Source organism: Tursiops truncatus, chromosome 7, assembly GCF_011762595.2.
Source record: "Tursiops truncatus isolate mTurTru1 chromosome 7, mTurTru1.mat.Y, whole genome shotgun sequence".
In the NCBI taxonomy this organism is placed as follows: Eukaryota; Metazoa; Chordata; class Mammalia; order Artiodactyla; family Delphinidae; genus Tursiops; species Tursiops truncatus.
The window spans coordinates 13,381,849-13,404,778 of record NC_047040.1 but is presented as its reverse complement, the minus strand read 5'-3'; the positions used below and the strand labels follow the sequence as shown (position 1 = coordinate 13,404,778).

Below are 22,930 nucleotides of genomic sequence, written 5' to 3'. Positions count from 1 at the left end.
CTTTTGTATTTGAAACTGTCAGAAAACACCAAATCAAGAATAAGACAATATGCCTGATGTTAGCATTATCATTCAATATTGTTTTAGAGTTATTAGATAATAAAATAAGATAAAAATCAAAGAAACAATATACTTATTAGAAAAAAAGAAATTTAAAATATTTTTGCAGATGATGTGACTACACATCTAAAAATTTAAAAAAAACCAAACTATTAGGACCAGAGAGTTTAGTAAGCTAGTTATCCATATTTCAAAATCAATACCTTTTAAAAAATATCAGCAATGAACAGTAAGGAAAGGAAATGGGTTTTAAAAACTCTACTCACGTTTGCAACAAAACTATAAAATACATAGAAATAAACAACAACAAAGTTAAAGATCTTTATGAAGAAAGTGAAACATTTTAGTAAAAAACACATAAAAAGACCTAGTTAAATATTCCCTGTTAGGCATTCAATATCATAAACATTTCAAATCTTACCTAAGTCAACACATATTTCCTGCAGGACTTTGCAGACCTGGTCTCAATGATTCTGATTTGCTTGTGTAGACAATGATTTACCAACTCTTTTTTCTTTCTTTCTTTTTTTAAACAGTGATGCCCTACTAGATATTAAGACTTCCTCTAAGGCGACTGTAAACAAAATATTATGGCACTGACAAAGCATTTTTATCAGTAAATGTGGAAACAGTATACTCAGATATCCTGATGTTATCTGAATTTGCACTTTTTTTTTTAACCTTCTTAGGAGATGGTGTAAGTCAATGTGAACTTTGAGAAAATAAATATGAAATGATAGAATTGGGGAAAAAAAAGGCAAATCTATGGTAAAGATGATCTGGATTGAATAGTCCAAAATAAAATATGTATGATTAATCAGATTAGGATCAGTATGTACACTAATAAAGCTAGCTTCTACTCGCACAAATATGTTTAAGAGCTGAGAAAGGGTTTTGCTATTTTATGCAGCTTCATTTAAATCCTAATTGGGATACGCTACTTTCTCAGGATTAAAGATGGCATTTAGATCCCACTACTTTCAGTCTGACCTGTGCTGGGCTAAATGATATCATTGCATATTCTGTAAAGGAAGGACTGACTTCGTTTATTCATTCAATAGACATCTACTAAGTAGCTGTTAAGTGTGGGCCCAATCCCTGCCCCAAAGCCACCTGCAGTCTGGTTAGAAGAAGTAGCAGTTTTATAGGCCTCTTCTACACCAACTAAATGCAAGTAGATGCTACACCAACAGACTTTTATCAGTCCCTTTAAGCTGTCCACGTGGTTTTCCCATTAACTATTTCTATAGTTAATACTTGAAAGAAATATCTCTCTTAAAATAGAAAGTCTGTTATCCAAAATTCTCACATACTATGGCCTTTCCTACAACTCAATCTAAACAAGGAAAATAAAATTAAATCTTTTTGTTAAGAATACTCAAATAAGGACTAATCTCCAAAATATACAAGCAGCTCATGCAGCTCAATATCAAAAAACCAAACACTCCAATCCAAAAATGGGCAGAAGATCTAAACAGACATTTCTCCAAAGAAGATATACAGATTGCCAACAAACACATGAAAGGATGCTCAACATCACTAATCATTAGAGAAATGTAAATCAAAACTACAGTGGGGTATCACCTCACACCGGTCAGAATGGTCATCATCAAAAAATCTACGAACAATAAATGCTGGAGAAGGTGTGGATAAAAGGAAACCCTCTTGCACTGTTGGTGGGAATGTGAATTGCTACAGCCACTATGGAGAACAGTATGGAGGTTCCTTAAAAACCTAGAACTACCATATGACCCAGCAATCCCACTACTGGGCATATACCCTGAGAAAACCATAATTCAAAAAGAGTCATGTACCACAAGGTTCATTGCAGCTCTATTTACAATAGCCAGGACATGGAAGCAACCTAAGTGTCCATCGACAGATGAATGGATAAAGAAGAGGTGGCACATATATGCAATAGAATATTACTCAGCCATAAAAAGAAATGAAATTGAGTTATCTGTAGTGAGGTGGATGGGCCTATATTCTGTCATACAGAGTGGAAGTAAGTCAGAAAGAGAAAAACAAATACCGTATGCTAACGCATATATACAGAACCTAAAAAAAAAAAGGTTCTGAAGAACCTAGAGGCAGGACGGGAATAAAGATGCAGACGTAGAGAATGGACTTGAGGACACGGGGAGGGGGAATGGTAGGCTGGGAGGAAGTGAGAGAGTAGCATTGACATATATACACTATCAAATATAAAATAAATAGCTAGTGGGAAGCAGCCGCATAGCACAGGGAGATCAGCTGGGTGCTTTGTGTCCACCTAGAGGGGTGGGATAGGGAGGGTGGGAGGGAGACGCAAGAGGGAAGAGATATGGGGATATATGTATACATATAGCTGATTCACTTTGTTATACAGCAGAAACTAACACAACATTGTAAAGCAATTATACTCCAAAAAAGATGTTAAAAAAAAAAAAGAACTAAATGGGGTGAAGCGAAGCTTTATAAAATAAAGGGTTGGAAGCACTGCATTTACCTCTCTCACCAGTAAACTTTCTGCTTTGTGCTCTGCATCTTCGGGTACGGTTGAGTACAATGTTCGTATGTCCCAAGGAACTGTGGCAGTCTGAGAGGAACAAGGAAAGAAAATTAAGCCTTCCGTCTTAAAGCACTGGGCAGACCACTATACCAAAGGCACAATAAAGAAGTGTATGAGATCTTAGCATTTAAGGATAAGAGAAGACAGAGAAACTTCCATAGTTCTTACCAATTTAATCTCTAGGAGGGAAGATTCAAACCTCTTTGGATTACCACCACTGGCATTACAGTGAGTCCCCCCTGCTCCATGGTTTCAGTTACACATGGTTAACCAGGGTCGAAAAATATTAAGTGGAAACTTCCAGAAATAAACAATTCATAAGTTTGAAATTGTGTGCTGTTCTGAATAGCATGATGATATCTCAAGCCGTCACACTCTGTCCCCAACATCCCATCTCATCGACATCTTCAGGGCTCCATGATCCAGGATGACCCTTCTTCTGATGTATTGTCAGAAAGATAATAAATAGTAGCCTAATACTATGTCACTACATCGTTCAACTCACTTCACCTCATCACCTAGGCATTTATCATCTCCCATCATCACAGGAAGAAAGGTGAGTACAGTATCATAAGATATTGTGATAGAGAAAGAGACCACATTCACATCACTTTTATTACAGTATATTGTTATAATTGTTCTATTTTATTATTAGTTGTCATTGTTAATCTTTTACTCTGCCTAATTTATAAATTAAACTTTATCATAGGTATGTGCGTATAAGAAAAAACAGTATGTAGAGATAGAGTTTGGTACTATCTGAAGTTTCAGGCATCCACTGGGGATCTTGGAATGTATCCCCAGTGTATAAGGGAGGATTGCAATACTGTATTGCAATTACTGTTTTATCTGTGAAGCTCATAATTTTAAGCTGTTTCCTTCCCTGCAGAACACAAAAATTTGGGCATCTGTATATTTTGACTAGTTTATTTATATTGGTATCTTTTTTGTTCTTAATGCTATTGATAAAATACATTTGAAATGAAAAAGAAAACCTACAAAATCTACATTATTTTAATCCTACTGTAAATAATCTCTTGAATATCCACAGGGTAAATTTAGCCCCTTTCAGAAGCCCTGTGTGTGTGTGTGTGTGTGTGTGTGTGTGTGTGTGTAGCCACTATTATGGTGGGAGAGAAGAAAGGGTACTCAGTAAATCTGGACCTTGAAGAAAATAAGTCATGTTTTTAGTGTCTTTATTTTCACTGAAATAAATAAAACATTTTCAACTTCAATGCTAAACAAACAGCTTTTTATTAAATGAATATACATTAACTAAAAATATAAAGAATCTCTAAATATAAGACATTTAAAACAGAATTCATAGATTGTTTCCCCTGTATATATCTTATGGGATGCCATAAATTGGTAACTTTCCATTAACAGCTACCAGCTTCCTTTAGTCTGTACTCCTTGGGGATTACAAGGATGCTGGGATGATGAGTCTGTTAACATACATGGTACCAACAGTTGGGATCTTTTATTTTGTACATCCCCAAACCCACATGCAAATTCATCAGCATTTCTAAAGCACAAAATAAGGTTTATTTGAACTGTTCTAGATGAAGGGCATTTTTTTCTAGACCAATTATTAAAACAGATGAGAGTCTTAAAACCCATCCTTACTTTTGGGAAGGAGAGGGGTCCAGGGAATTTAGTCTTCTGAGGTCACAGCTGCAGCCGCAGGCTCTGCCACCAAGGGCAGCATCGTTCTTTTTCTTCCAATCCTAGCCTCATATTTTCTTCAAATCCCCTTTTCTCTTCACTCTTGATATAAGCTCCTCGTGGGAAAGAAATTTGGCCTGTTTTGTTCATCACTATAACCTCAGTGCCTGGTTGGGTGCTCAGTACTTACTTGTTGAGTGTGTTGAATGTGTGTGAGTATGTAAATGTGCATTCTGTGTATGCATGTGGTGTGTGGGTGGTGTGCGTCTGTGTGAGCTTGTGTGGTTGCATGTAGCGTGTAAGTATGTCTGTGTGAATGTGTGTGTGTGGTGTGTGCCCTGGTGTGTGAGTGTGATTATGCAGGAAGGTATGCTGTACTTGATAGCGTGTGTTTGTGTGCATGGCGAGTGTGTCTGTCATGTGTGAGCGTGTGTCTGTCATGTGTGAGCATGTATATGTGCATGTGTGAGTGGGTGTGGTGTGTGGGTATATCTGTGTTTGTGGGCGTGCACGCATGTACGTGCATATTGGGAGGATGGGATTTGGACACTGAAACAGGAAGAATGTCATGTGATTCTAACAGGATCAGAGGACAAAAATAATGATCAGAGGACAAAAAAATAATAAGAAAACTGTAATCAAGATACATTATATGGCAAAAATAAATGCTCATCTTGAAACACAGATACAGAGCCCCTCGGTCAGTGCATCTGCCCCAGGATTTGACTGCGGTTTGTGTGAAGAGAGTCTGGAAGTGCTCGCAGGACATGGCTGTCGATTTAAGCCAAGTATAGATACACGCACAGGGAACCATTACCTCCCACGTGAAGCGTGCTGGAGCCAGTTTAGGATTTATTATTATCTAGATTTTACATTTTTGATTCCTTTTGAATTTCCTTTTGCTAATTGCATCTTTTATGTTATTCACTCTGTTAGAAGATAAACAGTAAATAAACTCTATTGAAAGGTTGGAGTAGAAGACGAAAATCCATGCCTAAACTGAGCTTTGGGGTTTATTGCTGGATTTCAGTTGTCTGGGGATAACTTATTTCCTGTTTGGACAGATAATTTGCAGATACACAGTGTAACTTGATGCGTTTCCAGGGAACATTACATATTGTGATCTACTGGCAAGATTAAGGATTTTTTTCCTCCAATTGAAAAAATTTTCTATATTTCAGTCATTATTTTATAATAAAATTTTTATATAAAAAAGCAAAAGATTCCTCTTTTTCATTATCTACCACAGTTTATTGATTTCTTGCCTTTAAAAAAATAATAGCTGCTCTAAAATACTCTAAGTCTGATGGAGAGTAAAGGGGCCCAAAGTTTAGTTTCCTGTTTAGTTATACCATAAACCTATCGTCCCACTAAGATCAAGTACTCTGTGGTATAGTTCAATAGAGTGAATACTGAGCTGGTTTAAGAAGGTTTTTGTTTTGTTTTGTTTTGTTTTCTGGAAGGTGGGCTCAGGTTTCCAGTAATAATAATTACATGACTACCTGATTTGTGATGCCACAGAGTAAAGATTAGGGTCCCAAATACACAGGCTAATGCTCATATTCAATATATGAGATTGGAAGTTCCTTCAATTTGGGGTAATAAAAATGAATCATAGGTACAATGGTTATGTGTGATCCCTGATGACCCCTAGTTATGAGATGATGTTGATTCTTTGCTAAATAAGGCAGCTGGGGCTGAATCACCCTCATGTAACCATGTGATAAATCTGAAACAATATTTTACAACATGCACATCTAATACCTTGCACAGAGTACACAAATACAAGAAAAGGAATACATGTATAATAACATGCTATTAACCTCAGTTATAGTTTGTCATAATGCTGGAGAACTTGCATGAAAAAGCAGAAGGGCTCCATACAATTTCAACTTTAAGAACTGTATTGCTTCTACTCATTTTTGATTCCTTTTGTTTTCATTTTTTAATTGGAGTATAGTTGATGTATAATATTACGTAAGTTACAGGTGTATAGCATAGCGATTCACAATTTCTAAAGGTTCTATTCCATTCACAGTTACTACAAAATACTGGCTATATTCCCTGTGTTGTACTATATACATCCTTGTAGCTTATTTATTTTATACACAACAGTCTGTACCTCTTAACCCCCTAACCCCATCTTGATCATTTTACATTTCTTTCATGTATCTCTGCTGAAGCAAAAATAAATCGATCAAATAGGAAAAAAGTATACAGAGTCACATTTGTTAAGTAAGGGAATTAACATGGTTACAAATAATTTCTTTTCTGAGAATTAGATGCTTTCCGACCACTACAAATTGCCTTGGCCACATCAGACTTCCTGTTCTCTTTAATAAACCCTCTGGTCGACGATCAGTAGAGCTCAATAGCATGAGACGGATCTGAGACTGCACTGGAACGCAGCCGAGCTGCTCATCGGGTGGGAGAGTCTCATAAGGGCCTATTGTCCAGAGATTAGGCATCTGGAAATAAAAACTGTCCTTTTATTTATGAAATGAGGCATGCAGACCTGTGTTTGTAGTTTCAGGTCCATGACATTCAGACATCACCCACGGCAGCCCTGACACTCTCTGATTCTTTCTACTCTGCAGTGGGTAGTCTTTGGGGCTTTGTCACAGCTACCATGCTGCTGGCTAAAATGACTACAGAAGACTTCATTCCAAGCACATAGGGGCCATGTCTCAATTGGCCAAAGGCCACCGTCAAAGTCTAAAAAAGAAGTTGCTTTTCCTATGTTGGAGCTGAGCAAAGCTCCCTCTGACGGTATTGTAGATCCCAGCTGCTCAAAAAAGAGGACAAAAATGATGGTGTTTAGAGTAACCCATCATTCTGAGCTCGAGAAGCCAACAAACCTCACAATAAGGGCTATTAACTAACACTTTGTGGTCAATTCCAACGTAAGCGTGTGTTTAAAAGTAATCTTCACCTAAATTTCTCAAATTAAGACACTGATACTGGTTTCTATCCTGGTAGAGCAGACACTTATACTACATTGGTTGCTTGAAAAACATTTTTTATCCCATTCAGAAGAGTATTGCGATTTTATTTTTTGACATACATGAGAATTCACATGAATACTTTCATTGTGCTTTAAGGGAAACGTCCTTCTTGTTTTGCACGAATAGTGAGCAGTTGCCCATAACTGGACCCTAGTCATGATCCAGCCAAGTCAAGCATGGTGATTCATCCATCATAGTGTTTAAGTATATAATTAGGGAACCTTGGAGACCTGTTTCAAGACATTTTAGTCTTGGACAGGCAAACCACGGAGCAAGTCACTTCCCTTCTTTTTGCTGTGCTTCATTTTCCAGGCTCCAAAATGTGTCTCACCTCCTCCATGGTGGTAAGGATGAAACGTTTTACATATGGAAAAATGTGAGTATTCATAGAACACACGGTTCCAACAACAGGAATATACTTATTGCACCAAGGTCTCCCCTTGGCAAGGACTCAGAGGCTGTGGTCTGAGCTCACTCTCCAGGGAGGTACGGCGAAGAAGCCTGCTCCATGTGAGGCCTGCAGATATGCCCTCATGAGCAGCAACAGGCCTAAGACGTGAGCCAACCCACCGCAGCCAAGCCGCCAGGGCACCTTTTCCCGTGGCTGCGGGCATTCTTTCTTCCGCGCTGGGCTCAGGCCTGCACATACCTTGCCGTGCTCCTACTCTCAGAAAACCCTTTTCTTTCCTTGTTCTTTCCTAATCTCAGGTTTGACAAAGATGCCACCTTCTTTTGAAAGTCTTCTCTAATTCATCCAACATACATCTTCTCTTCTCAGCATTATATCGTTTACTGTCTGTATTACCCATGAAGTCTGCAGCTTAACTGTAGAATATTGTAGAACCCAAAGCTCTGCAAGTGATTAATTCAGCCAGTCGTGTTACGTGTGTGTACTCTTGTATGTAAGCACGCCACATTAAATCTGCTTTCATGATAAAATGTAACTATACATGAAATGTTTTGCCATGTTTTTTTGTTTTTTTCTGTTTTTTTTTTTTTTTTTTTGCGGTACGCGGGCCTCTCACTGTTGGGGCCTCTCCCGTTGCGGAGCACAGGCTCCGGACGCGCAGGCTCAGCGGCCATGGCTCCCGGGCCCAGCCGCTCCGCGGCATGTGGGATCTTCCCGGACCGGGGCACGAACCCGTGTCCCCTGCATCGGCAGGCGGACTCTCCACCACTGCGCCACCAGGGAAGCCCTTGGCCGTGTTTTCTATTGTGTCTCTGGTATACTTTGTTATCCCTTTTAAAGAATGAAGTACTTAAGACAACCCTCAGAATGGGAGAAAATATTTGCAAATGAAGCAACTGACAAAGGATTGATCTCCAAAATTTATAAGCAGCTCATGCAGCTTAATAACAAAAAAACAAACAACCCAATCCAAAAATGGGCAGAAGACCTAAATAGACATTTCTCCAAAGAAGATATACAGAGTGCCAACAAACACATGAAAGAATGCTCAACATCACTAATCATGAGAGAAATGCAAATCAAAACTACAATGAGATATCATCTCACACCAGTCAGAATGGCCATCATCAAAAAATCTAGAAACAATAAATGCTGGAGAGGGTGTGGAGAAAAGGGAACCCTCTTACACTGTTGGTGGGAATGTAAATTGATACAGCCACTGTGGAGAACAGTATGGAGGTTCCTTAAAAAGCTACAAATAGAACTACCATATGACCCAGCAATCCCACTACTGGGCATATACCCTGAGAAAACCATAATTCAAAAAGAGTCATGTACCAAAATGTTCATTGCAGCTCTATTTACAATAGCCCAGAGATGGAAACAACCTAGGTGTCCATCATCGGATGAATGGATAAAGAAGATGTGGCACATATATACAATGGAATATTACTCAGCCATAAAAAGAGACGAAATTGAGCTATTTGTAATGAGGTGGATAGACCTAGAGTCTGTCATACAGAGTGAAGTAAGTCAGAAAGAGAGAGACAAATACCGTATGCTAACACATATATATGGAATTTAAAAAAAAAAAAATGTCATGAAAAACCTAGGGGTGAAACAGGAATAAAGACACAGACTTACTAGAGAATGGACTTGAGGCTATGGGGAGGGGGAAGTGTAAACGGTGACAAAGCGATAAAGAGGCATGGACATATATACACTACCAAACGTAAGGTAGATAGCTAGTGGGAAGCAGCCGCATAGCACAGGGAGATCAGCTCGGTGCTTTGTGACCGCCTGGAGGGGTGGGATAGGGAGGGTGGGAGGGAGGGAGACGCAAGCGGGAAGAGATATGGGAATATATGTATATATATAACTGATTCATTTTGTTGTGAAGCTGAAACTAACATACCATTGTAAAGCAATTATACTCCAATAAAGATGTTAAAAAAAAAAAAAAAAGAATGAAGTACTTGAATGCAGACGTGTCTTTAGGATTTTTTTGGTATCCTGTCTCTGAGCACCTACATGATCCCTACCTTAATGCTTAGAACAATCCTTTTTTTTAAAATATAGCCCTGTTATTGAAATATAATTGACATGCCATAAAATTCACCCTTTTAAAGCGAGTTCAGTGGTTTTAAGTCTATGCACAGGATTATGCAATCACCATCACTATTTAATTTTAGAACATCTTCATCACCCCCAAAAGAAACCCCATATCCACTAGAAGTTACTTTCCTTTCTCCCTCCTCCCCAGCCCTAGGCAGCTTTAATCAGTTTTCTGTCTCTATGCATTTGCCTACTGTGAACATTTCATGTAAATGGAGTCATACCATGGGTACACTTTTGGGACTGGCCTCTTTCACTTAGCATAACGTTTTCAAGGTTCACCCATGTTGTCAGTACTTCATTCCTTTTTATGGCTGAATAATATTCCACTGCATGAATATACCATATTTTGTTTATCCACTCTTCAGTTAATGGACATTTGGGTTGTTTCCACTTTGGATTATGAATAATGAGGCTATGAATAGTCACATAGAAGTCTTCATGTGGACATATATTCCTAGCACAATCAAGTCCAGAGCATTCTCCACATATCCTTACTGAACTGAAGTAAGTTCTCTAGAATCCCTTCTCTGCAATATTGTAATGGTACCACTCACTGTGGGATGCAGGGAGTTAATATTTTCCCCAAGTCATGCACCTTATTTTTCTAAGAAGCAGCTGGCTCAGAGCACGCTGTTTAGACAGAAACTCCAATAGCAAAAGTCAAGGTACTTATGTTTGATTTCTGTCATCACAGTTACTCTACATCCTTGAACATGAGCCTTTCCAAATCTCAGCTTCATTAGCTTGTAAACGAGAGGGATATTATAACTAAGAATAACCTAGTTTGAGAAAGACCCTTACTTAACTTTTAAACTGCAATCACAGCGTTCTTGCATGAACACCAAGAGCCATTTAAAGTCTGCTTTTCAGGCTAAGAAGCCAAGGATTTAAAAGAGGTTGACATTCTTATAAAATGTGTCTCAGTAAGAGATGCAAGAAGAAAAAAATAAATGATCACGGCCTTTCTGCTTTTCCATTTAAAAGATATTAAGGTCTTTCTGCTTCCTCTCACAAAATGACCCATGTGGTTGAGCCTGGAAGTCCCCACATACCAGTTGCTTTTTATAGCTAAAAACAGGCTATGAAAGAATAAATGTTAAGAAAGCCCAGTTCACGAAGTCTTGTTAATAAGCCATGAAAATTGCAGGATGTACTGGAGAGCCCTGAGACTCTACTTCTGAACTACTGGTATGAAGAAAGGATTTGAGAAGATTATGTTATCTCTTTCGACAGGCTACTTCAGATGTGCAATGTAGACCTTTGACTTTGAAGATGCCACTGACCAGCACTGAAAGTCTAACCTTTCAAGCGGAAGTACTGTTTCTTGTTCATGTTGGTGTCCTTGCTGTCTACAGCAAGTAGCTCACAGAAGGTGGGCCAGGAAACTGAGTGGAAATAGAGCAGTTAGACAGGGGTGGGCAGTATGGAAATACAGGTGATCAGGTGGCCTTTCCACAGTGTCAGTATTGCTTTTGGACCTCTGAACTTTCTTCTTTAAGGTTTTTACATCTCCCAGAAATGATGCCACTTTAGGCTTTCTGTATCTTTCTGTATCATTCTCTCATTTCTGCCTTTCTCAAGTTTTGTTCTGCTATTTTGTATCAGTTTCTCCTTCGACTGAGACACTCCCCAATATGATTCACTGTGTCCTTGAAACTGTTGTTTTTTTTTTTTTTTTTTTTGCGGTACGCGGGCCCCTCACTGTTGTGGCCTCTCCTGTTGCGGAGCACAGGCTCCAGACGTGCAGGCTCAGCGGCCATGGCTCACGGGCCCAGCCGCTCCGTGGTATGTGGGATCCTCCCGGACTGGGGCACGAACCCGTGTCCCCTGCATTGGCAGGCGGACTCTCAACCACTGCGCCACGAGGGAAGCCCCGAAACTGTTGTTTTTTAAAATAGATCTTTACTGGAGTATAATTGCTTCACTATACTGTGTTAGTTTCTGTTGCACAGCAAAGCGAATCAGCCCTATACATCCACATGTCCCCATATCCCCTCCCTCGTGAGCCTCCCTTCCACCCTCCCTATCCTACCCCTCCAGGTCATCGCAAAGCACCAAGCTGATCTCCCTGTGCAAACTGTTCTTTAGCTCTTGTTTTCCTTTCTTACTCTCCTTGCCTATTTCGTGAAGCCACAATCTGGTGAGTAAGTTCTTTATTTTTTGGTCTTAAGTTTCTATTACTACCAGCTTCAAAAAGAAAAATGAGAAAAACAAGAGCAGCAAATACAATTACTGAAGGAGTGCATGTTTTTGAAATGAATGAGTTAATAAATGCATCTGGACGGCTTATTCCAAGTAATCATTACGATGCAAGCAGTACAGAAGATCACACTGCTTTTCCCCAGAACCCACGCACCAGAGGAAGAGTTTCTACCTCGTGGGCCAAGAAAGAGGAAAATGCTTCTACTTTGGTTTCTTAATCTGGAAGAAGACGATTTCCATTCAATGTTCAACAATCTTTATTGAATGCCCATGAGCCAGACGTTGTGTTGGGTACTTAAAATGCAGATATGAATTGATTTCTCCCTTGCCTAGTAACAGAAAACAAGTGAATAAGTACAGGGTGCTACAGGGAGGAAATCAGCCTTTGTTGATAGCAGCTGAGTACCAGTCACTGTATCGGATGGAATGAGCCTCTGGGGAAGGGGATCCCGAACTTAGCGCTGTTGTTTTAAGGTGATGTGTTAAGTTGTGTCAAAGAGGAAAGTATCATATTAATGATCTCAAGAAAAACCAATGACTTCATTCTCTTTATTCTCAAATTTCATTTCAGAATAGCCTTTTTGGTTCCTAAAGGTACTCAAAGTTATAGTCTAAAATAATAACATACATGTGTCTGAAAGACAACTCGTGAAATAGATATTCATTTTCCACCTGCTCGGTGCCGAGCGCCGTTCTAGTTGCTGGGGGGTCTTACCATGATCAAGGCAGGGACACCCTTGTCCTGCTTGGGGTTACTCACTGATGGTGAGAGAGCGAAAAAGCAAACCAAGATCCTCCTTGGTAGTGGTAAGTATCATAAAGAGAAGCAAACAGGGGGATGTGATAGAGTAACACAGGGTGGAGGCGGGGTAATGCAGGTTGGAAGTCAGAGATGGTTCTTTGAAGAGGTAGCATCTGAACTGAACCATGAATGGAAAAAACGAACCAGCTGTGCGAGGGGAGTAAAGGCCCCATGGAGGGGGTGGGCTGGGGAAAAGCAGGGAACACAAAGAACGCTAGGTATCTGTGTAGTGACCAAGGGAAATGGGGCTAGGAGAAAACGGCTCAGAGATGATCAGGGGCCAGGTGGGAAGCTGGATTTGACTCTAAAGGCGACGCAAAACCACTGGAAAGTTTTAACTAGAGGCGTGGCATTATCTGACTTGTATTTCCAAAAGCTTCCGTTGAATAAATCAATCAAGGCAAAGAAGGATGCAGGGAGATCAGTTAAAGACCACTTCTGGGGATCCAGGCAAAAAAGGATGATGATGGCTTGGGCCAGCAGTGTGAATGGAATACTGTCTCGGTAAAAAATAATCTCCTTTACGGGGTATAGAGGACCAGATGAAGACTTTGTTTCTTGTTATTGCTTAACCATAAGCATTCTTAATCAAGTTTAGTGTTCATCCTTATTAGGGCACACACTCCTTAAACACAGGGCTTTTGTTTTTCTTGTCAGTCTCTCTTGTCTAGAAAGTGCTACTCTATATTCAGCGCCTTGTGGGTGCTGAATAAATACTGATTAAGAAAACCGAATAATGAACCATGTCTACTGCAAGCGTGGGCGCCTGGTAACACGGAAACACAGAAGTGAGCTAGATTCTCCCATCCGCAGGGCACAACTGGGAAGGACATTGGAGGGAGGGTGGGGAGTTTGGGGCCGCTCCCCTCCTTCCATCCTGAGATGCTTTGGGATTGGAGTGGCCACGCAATTACTACCTCTCATTGGGTGACTGCTCATATCCCAGAGCATCCTTACTCCTTGCTCAAGGATGGGCCTGGGAAACGATACCCTAGCCAGGTGAACAGAAGCCTTGCTGTTGGCGAGCAACACCCCTGAAATGTGATGCAGGCTGTGGATGGAGCAGACTGTGGCAGAAGGCATTTAAAGAAGGGCTTTACTCCACATGGAGGGAGAGGAAGCCCCCCCAAAACGAGCATGGTTGTACTGTATAGCAGGGATCCCCAAATTTCTTCTGTAAAGGGTCAGATAGTAAATCTTTTAGGGCCCTCTCTCTCTGCTGCAATTACTGCACCTCTGTTGTAACTCTGCAGCTGTATCATGAAAGCAGCCATGGACAACAGGTGAATGAATGGGTGTCATTGGGTTCAAATAAAACTTTATTTATGGATACCAAAATCTGAATTTCATATAATTTTCATGGGTTATAAAATATTCTTTTTTTCCCTTCAACTATTTAATCAATTCTATGAAGAAAATAGAACAGGGTAGTGTTTTAAAAACGTAAAAACCATTCTTAGTTCACGGGACATACGAAATTAGGTAACAGGCCATCCATGAGCCATTGTTTGTCAACCCTTCCTCTGTAGAGTAGGAAAGCAGGAAACCAATCCATCTGAATGTTGTTCAAAAACTGGCAACTTTACACGGTAATAATATTCAATACTCTCCTTTAGTTTGTGAAAATATCATTTCATGGAAATGAAAATTTAGCTGTTTGTCTAACACAATATTTTCTGATGATAGGGTGGCATCAAACGTCTCTTGACCACCTGCCAACTGGGAGCCACGCTGCCAGCCGGTTCCCAGCTTCTTCCACACCCTGTTATGTGCTCTCCCTGCAGAGGCCAGATGAGCTTTTAAAAATATGCACCAGGTCACTCGTCCCCCTTCTTGAAACACTCCAGTGACTCGCCACTTGCCTTTCGAATAAGATGTAAATGTCTTATCTTGTCCTTGCCTGACCTCAACTCTGACCACTCTGGCTGTCCACCCAGACCTCTCCTGGGCCTTCAGAGCAGCTTCCTGCGGCCCCAAACCCTCCTTCCTTCCCCAGGCTTTAGCAAGGTTGGTCTTCTTTGGGAATTCAGAGCTCAGCTCAAATGTCAGCTTGTCAGAGGTGCCCTTGATCATCCAGTCCGGCTCAGTTCTTCCCCTCGTTACTTCTATTACTCGGCCCCGTTCATTCTTCATAGAACTGGTCTTTATCTGAATTATCTTGCTAATTAATTTATTTACTTATTTGTTTTTTGCCTGATTCCTCCCACCAGAAGGTAAGCTTCATTAAAACAAGGATATTTCTGTCTAATGGCTGCTGTCTCCCCATTCTGAGATATTTTAATACCTAACATTCGGTATTATACCTTCTATATTTGTTGAATGAATAAAGGAAGGACATCGTGTATGGGGTGATAGAATGTTACGTTCAGAATTGTGCTAGCATGTTACCCCAGTTGGGGATGAGGGTGACTGTGTATGACAGGGTGGGGGGTTGGGTTGGGGTGGAAGACCATGGCCTTGAGAAATGGGCTAGGACCAGACCATGGAGAAGCCGTAGGGAAATACTACAGTGTTTGCCCTTTGTTTTGAAGGCAATGGGGGTGGCCACAGGTGGGTCTTAAGCAAGGCCAAGATAAAAGAATTCAGTGTATTTATTGGAATGTTTACATTGGGAAAATAACAAAGCACTTATTGTATGCTCTGTTTACACAATTAAGGATAGCAAAGGACACAGAGCAATCAGACCAGTCTTAAGTTAAATGAGTGTGGAAAGATGCCAAAAAATGAATTCAAATTCAGTACAAATGTTACATTGCATCTACATGCCTCCATTCTCTTCTTGAGCTGGGGGAACTTGGAGTAGCTTTTGACCGTATTTCTGAGTAACAGAGCTAGAAGAAAAGGGGCTCCAAGTGTCAAGCTGTTTGTGTGTGTGCTGTTTGACAGAAAGAGACTGTTTCAAGGTTTACCCTCGGTCTGAAAGAAAATGAGGATGCAGAATTAAAAAATAAAACGTGGTTCAACTTTGTGCTTGCAGTTCAGGCCCCGTGGCCCCGTCCCACCACGGAAACAAGATTTCTGTCCAAGATAAGCCTGTTTTAAAGTGCGTCAAACACTCAAGCGAGAGACATTTAAAGTCTGAAGAACAGATGGGAAGAGTTTCTTTTTCCTGTCTACAAATCTGTCTCCTTTCTTTCCATCATTCTCGGTACTTGGAACAGAAAATTGTTGACTTCCACACACCTCTTTTTTATTAATTCAAGGAGAAAGGTGAAAAAAATGAACCTTTAGAAACCAGAAGCCAGATCTGCCCCCAAGATAAGAGAAGGAATGGAAGTTTGAGGCTGTTTGAGGAAGTGGAAGCCCTGGGGCCCCAGCAACTCGTCAGAGGTTTCCACTGACAGTGGCTGTGCCACAGGTTACCTCAGAGCTGCTTTTTCATCTGCTTTAAGAAGAACCGAGGGGCAGGACAGCAATAAAGACGCAGACGCAGAGAATGGACTTGAGGACACGGGGAGGGGGAAGGGTAAGCTGGGACGAAGTGAGAGAGTGGCATGGACATATATACACTACCGGATGTAAAATAGATAGCTAGTGGGAAGTAGCTGCATAGCACAGGGAGATCAGCTTGGTGCTTTGTGACCAAGAGGGGTGGGATAGGGAGGGTGGGTGGGAGACGCAAGAGGGAGGGAATATGGGGATATGTGTATACGTATAGCTGATGCACTTTGTTATACAGCAGAAACTAATACAACATTGTAAAGCAACTATACTCCAATAAAGATGTTAAAAAAAAGAAAGAAATTATATCCAACCACACACACACACAAAAGATGTTCATTTTTGTGATGTCTGAGACTACCTTTCTCTTACAAAAAAAGGAAAGGTTACCATCTGCCCATTGAGATCTCTGTTTATATAGATATTCACTAACAAATTAAACATGCTTCAGATGACCACAGATGGAACGCTTGGGACACAGGCATGCTCATCACCATAACTTTACTGTGCTTGTCTCCAAAATGAATTTCCTTTTTATTCATTCCCTGCACCACCCTCTGGAGTGTTCTGTGTGCCAGTGAGCATCACCCTAAATGGGACACATCTCAGATCACAAATCCTTCCGTGAAGATGCGCCTGCCTACCTTTCCTTGCCCACAAGGCTAAGCAAGGGACAACCACGATTAAGGGTGATTTTTAAGACCTACATCTTTTGTGCCTCCGCCTCTGCCTTTGGTTGGTTCCAGTTGCTTGGAAGCTTCAGTTACAAATGGCCTAAGGGAGGAAGTGTTCTGTGAGGCTAGGTAAGTGGTTAGAAACCAAGATACTGGCAGGGACAATAGTACCACCTGGAGCCAGGCAGCTCCCCATGCCCCTTCCATCCCGGGTGGCCACAGTTATCACTGAGCCTCCAATCTTCCAACTTTAGAAGACCTTGGGCACTTTCTATACTGGATATGCATTCCATCTGTGATGACGGTGATGTAGGGTGACCACAGGAAGAGGGCTGAGCTCCCCAAATCTATAAGGAAAGACAGCGACACAATTTGGGAGGATCTACTATCACCTTGTGGGGCCCTCCTGAACTTAGATGGCTGGAAAAGACAACACTTACTGAAAAGTCGTCACTGGGGAAGAACAGGAGATCTCGAAGGGGATCATTCTGATAGGTCTTTTCAAGTTCTTCAATGACAGTTTCATAATCCAAAGGCTGGAGAAGCCTGGGCTTTTCTTGCTGTAGACAAAGAAAATATTGTATTAACCACTGAAATGGAGAATCTTGCTTTTTCTCAACATCTGGTTGGATTTCATTTCTTAGAATCACCAAAGCTCTGATATCGTGCAACCCTTCTAAGAGAGTCATGGAGACTCCAGGCATTTGGGGCAAAGCCACATAACTATTATTTCCAGATCTGAAATAATATGAGAAGATCTTGAAATACCTGACATCTCACTCAGTAATTTAAGCGCCAAGCCTCCAGTGCACATGGCGTTCAGCCTTGTCACATCCACAGAGTAGATGTTTATGTAAACCTGATCTTTGTTAATGTGGAGAAAGGCCTTCTCCTTACTTGCTATAGTATTATGATGATTATCATCAATTTTCGTGAATTAGATACTTCCTTGTGAGGTCTACTTGGGTCTATTTTAAGCCGTTGGCTCCCTGCTGGCAATCAAAGTAACACAGACTGTCTTCGTCGTCACTGAAACTTGGATCCTGTGTCAGGATTAATTGCTTGGCTCTGAGCCTCTTTGCCAATATAGAGAGAAGTTGGGTAATTCTTTAGTAGGATTGAACAACACAGTTAATATGGAAACAGTGTGCTGAAAACGGAGAAGAGTCTGAAAAAATAGCTAGATAATCTCACCACATTAAACTCCTAAAGCCAAGGGGAAAGACACCTCCCTCAAAGAAGCTGCCCGAGAGATATTTAAGATGCCAGTGGGAGAAAGGTGGTTGTTTCATTCTACAGTTGATATGTTTACGCCAAACTGTATAGAGCTCACAAAGTGAGAAAGATGGAGCCCAAAATAAATAATAAAATATTACTGAAGACTAAGTACACAGTCTAAGTTCCCTTAGCCCTTGGATGAAGCATTCATGCAGCCTAAATAAAAAAGGATCATTGTTTGGATTATTTTTGGGCTCCTGGAAGCTGGAGTGGTCAACGTGAAATCTGCATGCTAAAGTGATCTCATAAATGAAAAAAAAAATATTTTATTTTTCACGTCAATGACATCAGCAGACACTTTCCCACCAACCCCACCCCTCCCCGCTCTGCAAAGCCCACAGATTTAGCTTCAACTTCTAAAGCCTTCTTTGGAAGATCTCTGCTGGTAAAGCTCCAGAAACTGTTACCAACATTTTAATAATTGCTAATGAGCTCCTCAAAGCAGCAGTCAATGTTTTTTCCCAACTATAAAAAACAAAACAAAATGTAACACGGTGGGCCAACAACATGGATTTCCATGTACTTTCTGCACCGAAACAGAACAAAAACAAACCCATTTTACAAATGCTTGAGTAAACTGAGGATGATGAAAGGTGAATATCCTCTCTGGAAGGGCCCTTCAATGAGGATTGCTGATTTAGCAAATAAAAACACAGGACTTCACGCTTGGAGGAAAGAAGAAATTTAGTTGCCCAACATAATCCATTTAGTGAAAGCTGTGAGACATTCAATATTTTCAAGTAGAAGATACAGAGACACTATGGCATGATGGGTAATTGAAAAAAAAGCACTTCTTGCATCCTTTCCCTGCCTTTTGATATAATTATTCTATTTTAGACTTCTTTTAGGTTCCAATTCCCTATTTTCCCAGGCAAAAATTAATTCCAAGAAGCACAGATTGATAGCTCAAGAGGCAAATGCAGGCTGCAGACGTTTGTTTTGGCTCACTTATCTTAATGATTTTAGTTGTCTTTGAATGTCTTTGAGTAGTGGTATTTCACTCCAGGTCAGCAACAGACCTCAGTAGCCTATCACCTCTTACCCTGCAATGTCACATGTAAAAAACCTTTTTTTTAACTTTTTATTTTATATCGGAGTATAGTTGATTAACAATGTTGTGGTAGTTTCAGGTGTACAGCAAAGTGATCCAGTTATACATATAAATGTATCTATTCTTTTTCAAACTCTTTTCCCATTTAGGTTGTTACATAATACTGAACAGAGTTCCCTGTGCTATACAGTAGGTCCTTGCTGGTTATCCATTTTAAATATAGCAGTGTGTACATGTCAATCCCAAACTCCCTAACTATCCCTTCCCCCCACCCTTGCTCTCCTGGTACCCGTAAGTTCATTCTCTAAGTCTGTGAGCCTGTTTCTGTTTTGTAAATAAGTTCATTTGTATCACGATGTCACATTTATAATATATTACCAGCTGCCCCAATAAGCCTTCAAGTCGGAAACACCTGGCTTATTCTGGAATCTCTTTTCCCCCCCTTAATATTGTGTTTGTGTATGGGACGTAGCAAATAAAACAGAATGCATTGTAAAACGGTCAGGAAGCTCTTATCTCCGCCATCGAGTTGGTTGGTAAGCCCCATTTCCTCACTGTTTCTTCAGCTCAAGTGTCTGATGTCCTTCTACCAACAGCTCAGGATGTGATTACTAACACTTTCCCTTTTCTCTCCCTTCTTCACACCAACACGCACAGGAGTGTGGGAGTGTGGCTTAGTGTGCGCTGGGATTTATAGGTTTAACTACTGTCAGCAATCCCCCGACCCCTGACCAGCCTCCTCCTATGACTGGTGACTGTTTAATGAGGTGTGCATCCGCCACAAAAACAGGAGTGCCCCTGTGGCCTCTGTCCTTCTGCACAGCCCCCTCCGGTGCCCCTCACCAGATCTCTGAGCTGGGTGGAGGGCTATCCTGGCAATCATGCCCATTCCCACTCACCCTTCACAGCACCTGCCCCAGAATCTGGGCCTGGGCCAGAGGGGCAGGGGAAAGAGGAGGCATTAGTAGGAAAAAAAAAAAAAATAGAAAAAAATATGAACAGACTCAGCTTTGGGATTTCCAAACACAAAATAAATTATATATGAAATTATATCTCTACCACATGCGATGGAAAGACTTCGTTTGCTTTTCCCAAAGAAATAAAATGGAGAAAGCCTCAAAAAAAAAAAGGCAAATGACATAAGGATGTTTTAGAAGGCCTTCTACAGTCTTGTTCTCACTATAGTTTTTTTTTTTTTTTTTTTGCGGTACGCGGGCCTCTCACTGTTGTGGCCTCTCCCGTTGCGGAGCAGCACAGGCTCCGGACGCGGACGCGCAGGCTCAGCGGCCATGGCTCACAGGGCCTAGCTGCTCCGCGGCATGTGGGATCTTCCTGGACCAGGGCACGAATCCGCGTCCTCTGCATTGGTAGGCGGATTCCCAACCACTGCGCCACCAGGGAAACCCCTCACTGTCATTTTAATTTTATCTCCCATTAGTCGAAAACTTGAGCGTTAATAAACAACCACAGGTCAAGACCTTCAAAGATCTTTCTATTTATTTATTTACTTACTTACTTGTTTATTTATTTTTACTAGGGCCTAAACTCCACCTAAAATGAATCCCACCTAAATTAGTACAATAGGAAAATCAGAGTTCACAAGTCACTGGTTATTAATAAAACCACAGGAAATCTAAATCCTAAACTCTCCTTGATACACACAATAAATGGCATACCCTGTAAGCACCTGTTGGAAGGTATATTTTTAGTTATTCACTTCAGGCTATGACATGCCAGCCAATTAACGAAGGAGGTTTACTAAGCCCTTCCTGTTTAAAATGTTGCACTGAGGTTATCCTGATTTGGGGCTGCAAAGCCTAGCAGATCTGCTTCATATCATTTTTTAAGTTTTGACCTCTGGGGGATAAGTAAAATTCTATCTTTCCAGGGAATTTGTTAAATAGTGTGCAACGTTCAAGATATTCAATGTTTCATAATTTGGGGAATATGAGGTTCATAAATAAAAATAATAGTGATATCTTCCACAGTACCTAGAGCTTAGAATTTGGCAATGCTCGCCAAGGATGCTTTATGCATCTGTGATGGTGAGAATCCAGGCTATGCAACCAGTAGTCTTCTCTGGAGCAAGAGAGCTGTCAGTTCCATGTTTTGGTCAAAGAGACAGATGTATACAAAGATGATGGGATCAGTTAATTTCTCACTACTGCTCCTTACAGAGATTTTGAGTGAAACTGGGAACTGAGAAGCATTGATTTACAGCTTTACAACAGTTGGGTTGTCCCTCCTGAATTTAATGTGCCTCTTTCCTTTGGAAATGCACCAACTGGGATAAGGTATGTGCCAAGATTACCCTGAATTGGATTGGACTTTTATAGTGCATTTTACTCTTACTCTTTTTCTCTCAAATGAGTCATGAATTTCATTAGCTGTTCTAAAATCACTCCAGGCATGGGAAAAGGCAACCACCAGTGCCCGTCATTATGTGGCAGGGCTGGTGCTGCACTGATGTGGGAATAGGGCTATTCTTTTGATATAGTATTAAGACATTTGTTTGATCTACTCCCCCAGATCCACAGCTCTCTTCCAATTCGACTTCACAGCAGAAGAATGGGCTCCTGTCACAAAAACAAATGCTTTCTTCCCCTCTCCTTATTCCACAACTTCTCATGGAACGCCAACGCAAATCTAAGCCTTGGAATTGGTGAACCTGCCATCTTGGTAACAACCTGAGCTGCCAGGAGCTGTTTACTGGTACGAAACAAGCAGACTGTCCATGCTTTAGCTGAAGACTCTAATTTCAAGAACATGGTGTGCTACCACAAAGGTCTGAATTATTTTCATAATTATAATTCAAAAGCAAATGGATGTAGAAATGACACTGAAGATCTAAGCATTTGAAGTATGTAACACTGAAAAAAGTCAAATGACTACATGATCAACCTAGACATCTCTCCAGAATCTAAGAAATAACCTAGACCACGCAGCCTCGTTTTAGGGAAGTGTGATTATAGGTTTTCTATGTTGAGATGCAACAGAGAGTGTAACATGCACTCTAGAACCAGAATTCCTGGGCTCCTAGTCCTGGCATTGCCACTTACGGGCTATGGAACTTTGAGCATGTTAGAATCTCTGTGCCTTAGTTTCCCAATCTGTAAAATGGACATTTTAGTAGGAGTTAGATCATAGGACTGAATGAGGTAATATCTGTTATGCTCTTAGAACAAAACTATACCCATAGTACTCATTACATAAGTGTTAAGTAGATAAAGGCTGTGAGTTTTAAATTTTCACTAGTCATGGATTTAAGGCACCTGTATTGTAAATTTAATGTGTACAGAGAGCAAATAATAGGTGCTCAATAAATATCTGTTGAGTAAATAAGTTTATATCCTTTCATCCAGGAATTCCTTTTCTGGGACTCTATTTTAAAGAAATAATCACACATGTAATCCAAGAAGTATACAAGGATATCATTGCAATATTACCTTTGTAACAAGATGGAGAAAATACATTCACTTTAATGCAAGAGGGCTAAGAAAGGCAGGCAGGCTGGTGGAGGCTATATCTAAAAGGTGAAGACACCAGAGTGGTTGTTCACAAAAAGCGATTCATATTTTCCAAGAATCGTATGTAGTGGAGAAAGGCTTAGTGCTCTAATGGGCTTTGGGAAGGATACTGAAAATAGGATAGGAGTTGGAAAAGAATCAGTGAAA

The 22,930-nt window shown here is 40.7% G+C and overlaps 1 protein-coding gene across 5 annotated transcripts in view; it reads right to left on the bottom strand.

Annotated features, from left to right (window-relative positions):
• Nucleotides 1-22,930, bottom strand: part of DOCK10 (dedicator of cytokinesis 10) — a 280,789-nt gene that overhangs the window by 137,369 nt on the left and 120,490 nt on the right. For all 5 annotated transcript variants that reach the window (XM_033859650.2, XM_019923632.3, XM_019923631.3 and 2 more), the window contains exons 2-3: nt 17,368-17,487; nt 2,549-2,638 (exon numbers count right to left, since the gene is read on the bottom strand). In XM_033859650.2, the coding sequence (XP_033715541.1) occupies nt 2,549-2,638; nt 17,368-17,487 (210 nt within the window). The remainder of the gene's footprint in view (nt 1-2,548; nt 2,639-17,367; nt 17,488-22,930) is intronic.